Raw genomic sequence first — 8856 nt, 5'->3', positions numbered from 1 at the left:
GTAAAAACAGCCTCATCAGTGATATAAATAGCCTTTAAGATAAAATGATGATTTTAAAACTAACATGAGAGCATTGCATTGTAAAACAGGAGTATGCAAAAGAGTGTAAAGTGGAAGGATATATAAAGGACGTTTTCAGACCCATGCATTTGTTAATAAAATTTTGACTTTAATTTTTGGGTCTCTTCAAATGAACAAGGAAATGAACTTAGAATGAACAAAGGTTTTTTTTGTTTTATTTGGTATATGTTGGATAGCAAACAAAGGGAAAATTTTGCTTTGTTTTGCATTTCCTTGGCCATGAATGACATGACACACAGCTGACCTATATCACTCTGTATGAGTCCTCTGTGTGGGGAGAGTTTCTATAGCAGCACTGATGTTTCTATAGAGATGTTTTTTTTTCTGTGTCTTTGGACAGTGGAAGATGTTTTTCAGCTAGGTTAGCTTTCCTCATAGGGATCACCAGCAACAAAGTGAAAAGAAAACACAAAATAAATAAATTAAATAAGACCTTTAAACCAAAGTGTGTGGAACACAAGCTTAAAACATTTTATATGTATGTGTCTAGTCAACTTAGACTAAACTGAAGAAGGTGAAATCATAGTTTCAGGTCAAAAGCTATAGGGAGTGTGCATGATGTCCCATTTTGCCTATTCAAATTCTTCTTTTTTGTCTTGTTTAATTAAAGAGTTGTGTGTGTGTGTGTGTGTGTGTGTGTGTGTGTGTTCAAAGCAGCAGCTGCCAGTGTTGTTACACTTTGAGTCTTAATCAATAATGCAGTGCATGTTTTGCCTTACACTCCTCACACACACACACACACACATACAGTATATACAGCCTCTCAAGTTCAGACTTTGCCGGGGACCGAGTGAGTACCTCATTCACACATCAGCACCCTAAACTATAGTTTCGATTAATATAAAGTATTAACAACTAATATCTTAAAAACACAGTACCTTCAAACGTTTAGGGTTGGTGATCATTTTTTATGTATTTCACTGTATTTCACATGTATTTTTTATGTCTCTTATGCTCACTAAGGCTGCATTTATTTTAACAAAAACATAGTAAACAGTCATATTGAGAAATTTGATTAAAATGTAAAACAACTGTTTTCGTTTTAATACTTGTATATTAATAAATGTGATTTATTCCTGTGATGTCAAAATGTCAGATTTGTTTTTTGTTGTTTTTCCAATCAGATATTGCTCCAGTCTTTAGTGTCACATGATCATTCAGAAATGATTCTGATGAAATGCTGATTTGGTGCTGAAGAAACATTTTGTTTTATTAATATCAAAGTTGAAAACAGTACTGTCAATTGTTTTTATTCAAATAGAAATCTTTTCTCATTGAAATGGAACAGGAATCTTTGTAGCCATCAAACTGTCCTCACATTTGATCAATTGAATGCATGCTTGGAGAAGAAAAAGTATCATCATTATTATTATTTTTAATTTTACTGACCCCAAACTTTTGAAAAGTATGTTTGAGAGTATTGTGTTTAATAGTTGATAGCGTTGCTCTGTTGAGCTTACAATAGTCACATAGTTCTGACAACTACACCAGTATTTAATCAGAGTTAGGTTTAAACTGTCCTCTTACATGTCATAAAATCTTGAATCTTGGATCTCTTGGTCTAAAAACGCTCTTTTGGCCTTATTTGTGGTCTGACAAGGTGCTGATAAGTAGACCTGATTATTATAATACATAGCATGTTGTATGTCAACAACCAGCAACAACTGGCATAACGCAACATATGTCCCTGCTGTAGAAATTCATTCCAGCCTTGTCATTAATCATATTTCATTTTGTGCTTGCTCAGACTACGTGTGCTTCTGTCATAGCATGCATGAACTGAATCCTGACACCTGTGATACTCATAAATAATGAAGCGATATTGTACATCCCACTTGTACCCAGCACTTTAGGGATGGGAGCACAATACAGGCCTATACAAATACTTCTTAATGCTATTATTTTTCCTCATAAAAGTGGGCGTGGCCATTTGTATACAAATTTCATGAATCTGACTTCTGGTTTAATCTGCTTCCAGCTATTTTTAGCTATTTCAATATATTTATGTTATATTATATAGTATGTTCTTTATGTTCTTGAGCATTTGTGTGTATGTTTGCTGTCTGTACCTGTGTATTTTCAAGTTTGTGTCACATTAAATAAAGATGGGCTGAAACAGGGTCAAAGATATTAATTTCAAAGCCACAGGGTACTATAACTATTTTCTCATGCTCTCATTCATTTGTTATTTACATCAACAGCGATAGATCGTTATCAGAATGGGTCTAATGGAGGTCCTATACAAAAAGAAAATACAAAGACTCAGTGGAGGAAGTAGCCTACATATTTTTGTGATCTCTATCGCAGGATAGTTTACTACTAAGCCTTCATACAGAAAAGAATGATTTAGTTGTTGATACTGTATGACTATTGTAAGCTCAACAGATTAACACATAGAGTATCTTAAACAATGAACTGACTACGGCCTGAGTTACAGTGTTACTTGCTCTACAGCAAAAGAAGACCCAAAATAGTGAATGTCAAGTAGATAACCCCTGACATAACTTTGAAAAGTCAACGCAATCTCATAGTATTTTGGTTACTATTTTAAATTTTTTGCAAATCTGTGGTTAATATAGGTTTTCTGTGGTTTAGCGGTGGACATTCATGTTTATTAATTTTCTAAAAATTGTCTAGAAATGTTGATATGTTTCCACACGTATCACATTGTACAAATGAATAAAATCCCCACTTCATAAAATAGTTACGTTTTCTTATGATCTCAAGAGACATGAGGCAAACATAAACTTGGTAATAAAGAGATACAGATCTCTGGTTCTCAAATGGTGTTGCTTTATGACTCAGAATTTACACAGAGTTTCTAAATGTCAGCCATTGATGTTCAATAAGTAACATTTGAGCATGTCTTTACAAGCAGCTCCTCACTTCTCCAGACATGACATAGGCCTACAACTGGTGCTATACCTCACATTTCAAATACCAGCAAACTGAAAATTAAATTATAATATTGTCAAGTGTGCCAAAAGTTAGGCTAATGCATTCAGTTTACGAACGCATGTATAGTCCAAATGTGTCATATCACTGTTTGGTGAAGGTGGTGCTTGGTAACATGATGCTCAATGAGACAATACGTCTATTCAATGATAGAAGCTCAGCTGGTCTATATGCGTATCTGGTTACCAATACAAAACGGTTTCTGGGAGACCTCGCAGTGTTGTAACCACTGACAACTGGGGCATGTTCAAGTTCAAAACGGTGCGCAACGTTTTGCTACGGTTTCCGGGTTGAACGTCTTGTTTCCTGGAAACGCCTTGCACCAGTGTGCAACGGGGTTTGAGATGCGTTTTCTCTTGTTTGGTGGGTGTGTCAGAACTGCAGTCCAATCAGCAGCAACATGTAAATAAAGCACGTGGTATTAAAGTGAACTCGCACTTCAAGGAAAATAATGTACAAATGTGTTCGTTGCAGCTTGACATTAATGGCCTTCTCAGCTGCCATAGTTGCAACTCTTGCGTCATCAGAACAGTGTGTTCAACTCATCACCGTTTCTGTTTAAAAAACGTTGTGCAACGTTTTGTCGGGGCTGAACGCAGCCATGATTAAATATCTCTAATCCAATCAAACACAGAAGCGTCATGATAGCGCGAGCACCTCAACCAATCAAACGCGGGCAAAGAATGATTGACGTTTCGTTTATCCACCCGTGTTTAAATCCAAAGGCTGGCGTTATTTATAACTGAAAACTGTTCGCCGTGCTCACGCAGTGTCGACGCGCGGTGGAAGATAGATCAATACATCTCGTTTTGAACAAAACAAGTGCTTTATCCTTAACGATTCAACATGAGGGAAATTGTTCACCTGCAAGCTGGTCAATGTGGAAACCAAATCGGTGCCAAAGTGAGTAACTTAACGTTATTGATTACGAGATTATCAGAATTAGAAAGAGCTTTATTGCCAAGTATGCTTACGCATACAAGGAATTTGTTTTAGTGACATAAGCTTCCAGTACACAGAGACAACAACACACAGACAAAAAATAAATAAATAAATAAGTGTATAAACAATTGTGCTATCAATGATAATGGAATAGGATTGAGTGAGATGCTGGAATGTTCTAGGCGTAGACATATAAATAACTAGACGCCTCATTGGCCGCTCTGAGCCGTTGCTGCGATACGTCAACGCGTCCGCCATGTTAGTGAGGGCAAGACTGCCTTAAAAATTCATGGAAGGAAACGGGGAGCTGCCGTTTTTTCTGAATAAAAACACGATAACGTTCACATTTATCAACCGATTTCAGGTTTGTGATCTACATGCAGTTAAAAACTTTGCCTCCAGTTATTTAGTTAGGTTTGGAAAATTATTAATTTTCGTAAGGAATTGTGAAGGCTCACATTTGTCTCACTTGTTGATTTCATTGATTATTTTCGGTTTACAATTCTAATGTTAATTTAGTATAACTGTGACATATGCATGTAATTTAATTTGAATATACATTAAATTAAATGTAGTTGTTTTATTGCTTTCTCTGTGTTCAATCCCAACATTTTTCTTTCTTTTTTCTCTATTTCGTGTCTCAGATCAGAACACAGCTCATTCCCATTGAAATTCTGTGATAAAATCTAAGTAATACATCTTTAAATACTAATAATTTAATATTGTTGAGAAAATTTAATAAAACAAGTAAATACAAATCAAAAAGTGACACACTATAGCCTACAGATGAACTCCACAACAAATAATAACACATAACTGATGAGGCTATGGATATGAAAAGCGAGTACAACGGTACAATAACATATTCAATATAATAGATTTATAATAGTATAAAATTATTTGTATAATATGAATAATACCATAATAAAAAACTGAACAACAATAGGTTAACAATAGCAAGAAGAATATGTAATATCAAGGGTGGAATAATTCAGAATAGACAAAAATGAAGAATAAATTAATAGTAAATTAAAGAGTAAAATAAAAAAAATTGAAATGTAATTTTAAAATACTATTTGTGTAATAATTATTAATCAAATTCAGACACAATACAAAAAAATTGTGGACATGAGTTCCAAATTGTGTTTAATTAATGAGCTCCTTAAGTATAATATATACACGTATAATATATACATGTACACACACACACACACACACACACATATATATATATATGTATATGTTCTATAATGCACATTACACACACTCATGCAGAAAACACACACATTTTGAAACGGTGATTTATTTTTCCATGTATGTTAACACATATGAATGTTTGGGTGTGAGTGTGTAAGGTTTACCTTGTACCACAAAATCTCAAAGTATAGTTATTTTTATCACAGACCAGAAAATGAGATGCTCCCCTCAAAAACTTATTACGCAAAATTAATAATAATTATAACAACATCACAATGAGTTTATCATGATATTGCATTACTCAATATGAGCTCCTGTGTTTTTCATTTCTAGGCTATTAACATCATGTAGTTTTTGTGTAAAGAAACACGCAGTACATTATCAGCATTAAACAGCCTGTGCAAAGCTTTTTAAATGCAGAATGCAGAATATGAGCTGGGTCATTCTGTCGATTCATTCAGGGCTGCTCTGGGTTTAGTACAAACACAACACTAGTCTAGGGAGGAATCGTGTTGTCTCTTGGAAATGCAGAGAACAGCTTTCCTCAGCTTTCCTTGTCCTGTTTGCAAATGGCTAAAAGGGAAGAAAAAAGACAATACATAGAATCAGTTCACAGTTTTATGAAAAGCAATGAAATCCTTATAATCAAGTGATGATAAACTTAATCGGTAACACTTTTGAATAACGGTCCATTAGTTAATATTATTTAACTACTTTAGTTAACATGATCTAAGCAAGAACAGTCCTTCTACAGCATTTATTAATCTTAGTTGATGTTCATTTCAACATTTACTAATGCATTATTTAAATCAAAAGTTGTGCTTGTTAACATTAGTTAATGCACTCTGAATTAGCATGAACTAACAATGAATAACTGTATTTTCATTAACTAACATGAACAAAGATGGATAAATACAGTAATAAATGTATTGTTCATTGTTTGTTCATGTTTGTTAATGAATTAACTAACATTAACTAAAGGACTAGTATTCTAAAGTGTTACCACTTAATCTTTGTAGATAAGTAACGGTAGTGAAATTAAAGAGAGAAGCTTTAGCTCCATCATTAATCTAGACAAGTCAACGGGCTCACTCTGTATATTGTGCTCATAACACCATTTAGTTTATTATATAAACGGCAATATAAGTTAAAACGTAATAAGAATTCATTTAAACTTTGAAACTCGTAAACTTATAAAGTCTCAGCTTTCACAACTACGCTAGCGATATTATTAATCGTCTGACACGGGTGGTTAATTAAGCTGTCAACATAATGTTAAAAATGACCAAAAAAACATCGAGGAAGAACAGCTGAGTCTTACCTGTGAAAGATAACACCCCGAGATCTGTTTTTATTATCGTGTGACGGTTTGTAGGTGTCCAAATCTGTCGATGAGTCAGGTATGTTTTCTTCTTTCCTGATGTGACAGTAATGAGAGTTGCCCGCTTCAATATGGCGGCGACGTTGACGTGCGGTCGAGCGGCCAATGAGGCGTCTAGCTATTTATATGTCTATGGTTCTAGGATGGAGGGTTAACAAATAAAAGCGAAGGGCATAGTTTAAAGGAACTTATATGTTGTGTAACGTTAGTTATTTTATTTCTATAACCAATTATAGTTGACTAGTTATATTTTTTGTGCTATTTCTTTATCACAACTTTTAACATTAATCCTCTGTAAACTTTCGTTTGTGGTTTGTAGTTGCCATGACAACAGTGCTAAAGAGGACGTTATTGACGTGATACTTTTGTGAAAAGTGTTAATTTTACGTCAATATCGACAAATTTTCCCCTGTACGATCAGTTTTGGGAGGTGATTAGTGATGAGCACGGAATCGACCCGACGGGGTCTTACCACGGCGACAGTGATCTGCAGCTGGAGCGGATTAATGTGTACTACAACGAAGCCTCTGGTCAGTTTGCATTCGCAGCATAATAATACACAAAGACCTGGCAAGGAAGGCTCTTTATTTTATTTTTTTTAGATTGTAAATGTGCTCTTTTCTATAACAGGTGGAAAGTATGTACCTCGTGCTGTTCTGGTCGACCTGGAGCCTGGCACCATGGATTCAGTGAGATCTGGACCCTTTGGGCAGATCTTCCGTCCAGATAACTTTGTCTTTGGTAAGTCTGGTTTCATGTCATTTAATTAAATGTTAAAATCTAGAGCAAAATGAGCCGGGTATGATCTGGATTTCTTCAATCGTAGGTCAGAGCGGTGCAGGAAACAACTGGGCCAAGGGTCACTACACCGAAGGGGCTGAGCTTGTAGATTCAGTTCTCGATGTAGTCCGTAAGGAAGCAGAAAGCTGTGATTGCCTGCAAGGCTTCCAGCTCACCCACTCCCTTGGAGGTGGCACCGGGTCAGGCATGGGCACACTCCTCATCAGCAAAATTCGTGAGGAGTACCCAGATCGCATCATGACCACCTTCAGCGTGGTGCCCTCACCCAAAGTCTCAGACACCGTTGTGGAGCCTTACAACGCCACACTGTCCGTCCATCAACTGGTGGAGAACACCGATGAAACCTTTTGCATCGACAATGAGGCACTGTATGATATTTGCTTCCGTACGCTCAAACTCACCACACCAACCTATGGAGACCTTAACCACCTCGTGTCTGCCACAATGAGTGGGGTCACCACCTGTCTGCGCTTCCCCGGCCAGCTCAACGCTGATCTCCGCAAACTGGCCGTCAACATGGTGCCTTTCCCCCGTCTGCATTTCTTCATGCCTGGCTTCGCCCCTCTCACCAGCAGGGGGAGTCAGCAATACCGGGCTCTTACGGTGCCCGAGCTCACCCAGCAGATGTTTGATGCCAAGAACATGATGGCTGCTTGTGACCCCCGCCACGGCCGTTATCTCACCGTGGCTGCTATTTTCCGAGGCCGCATGTCCATGAAGGAAGTGGATGAGCAGATGTTGAATATCCAGAACAAGAACAGCAGCTATTTTGTGGAGTGGATCCCTAACAACGTCAAGACCGCTGTGTGTGACATCCCGCCTCGAGGTCTCAAAATGGCAGCCACTTTCATTGGCAACAGCACTGCCATCCAGGAGCTGTTCAAGCGCATCTCTGAGCAGTTCACTGCTATGTTTAGGCGCAAGGCTTTCTTGCATTGGTACACCGGTGAGGGGATGGATGAGATGGAGTTCACAGAGGCCGAGAGCAACATGAATGACTTGGTGTCAGAGTACCAGCAGTACCAAGATGCCACTGCGGAAGAGGAGGGAGAATTCGAAGAAGAGGGAGAAGAGGAGCTTGCATAAAGAGTTGAATGCTCAACTTCTTGTTTACTGCTGTTCTGTTCAGTTTCTAATTGGTTTGACCTTTTGTTCTGTTCTTTCTTTCATGAGTAACTAAAAGGTATAAATGTACACAAATGTGTATTAAAGCTCTACATGTTATAGCAGTCTGTTGGGTGTCTAGTCTTTGGCCTTTTTCCTTGTACATGCATTAAAGTAGATTATAGATTAAACTGTTTTTGTATAACAATATAGAAAATCAAAGTAAGATTAGTGGCTTCTTTCCATAACAACAAACAAAAAGCATCCCATTTCAAAACTTATGTGCAACAGTAGTGCAGATCATTCAATGATGCAAGACTGCCATCTAGCGTTCAAAAAGACTGCTAGTTTCTTCTGCCCAGAGTAGAAGTGGCCCCCTGACTGAGCCCGGTTTC

At 37.2% G+C, this 8856-nt stretch overlaps 1 protein-coding gene across 2 annotated transcripts; it reads left to right on the top strand.

Annotated features, from left to right (window-relative positions):
* The first annotated feature begins 3770 nt into the window (after nucleotides 1-3770).
* LOC113075605 (tubulin beta-4B chain) lies at nucleotides 3771-8589 on the top strand. 2 transcript variants are annotated; one of them, XM_026248291.1, is made up of 4 exons: nucleotides 3771-3939; nucleotides 6978-7086; nucleotides 7187-7297; nucleotides 7383-8589. In XM_026248291.1, the coding sequence occupies exons 1-4, from the start codon at nucleotides 3883-3885 to the stop codon at nucleotides 8441-8443; spliced, it is 1338 nt and encodes a 445-aa protein (XP_026104076.1). In that variant the 5' UTR covers nucleotides 3771-3882; the 3' UTR covers nucleotides 8444-8589. The 2 variants fall into 2 exon arrangements, with proteins under 2 accessions (XP_026104076.1, XP_026104082.1); XM_026248297.1 differs by having other exon boundaries at nucleotides 3791-3939; nucleotides 6876-7086.
* The last annotated feature ends 267 nt before the right edge of the window (nucleotides 8590-8856 follow it).

Source organism: Carassius auratus, chromosome 5 (assembly GCF_003368295.1).
Source record: "Carassius auratus strain Wakin chromosome 5, ASM336829v1, whole genome shotgun sequence".
NCBI classification, from domain to species: domain Eukaryota; kingdom Metazoa; phylum Chordata; class Actinopteri; order Cypriniformes; family Cyprinidae; genus Carassius; species Carassius auratus.
This window is presented reverse-complemented; position numbering and strand designations above follow the sequence as displayed.

Bases quoted from the DNA above. Each gene is read 5' to 3' on its own strand.
- LOC113075605 (XM_026248291.1), top strand. From the start codon at position 3,883: ATGAGGGAAATTGTTCACCTGCAAGCTGGTCAATGTGGAAACCAAATC. The intron at 7,087-7,186 runs GTCAGTTTGCAT...TTTCTATAACAG, and splicing joins GTACTACAACGAAGCCTCTG to GTGGAAAGTATGTACCTCGT. The intron at 7,298-7,382 runs GTAAGTCTGGTT...CTTCAATCGTAG, and splicing joins TCCAGATAACTTTGTCTTTG to GTCAGAGCGGTGCAGGAAAC.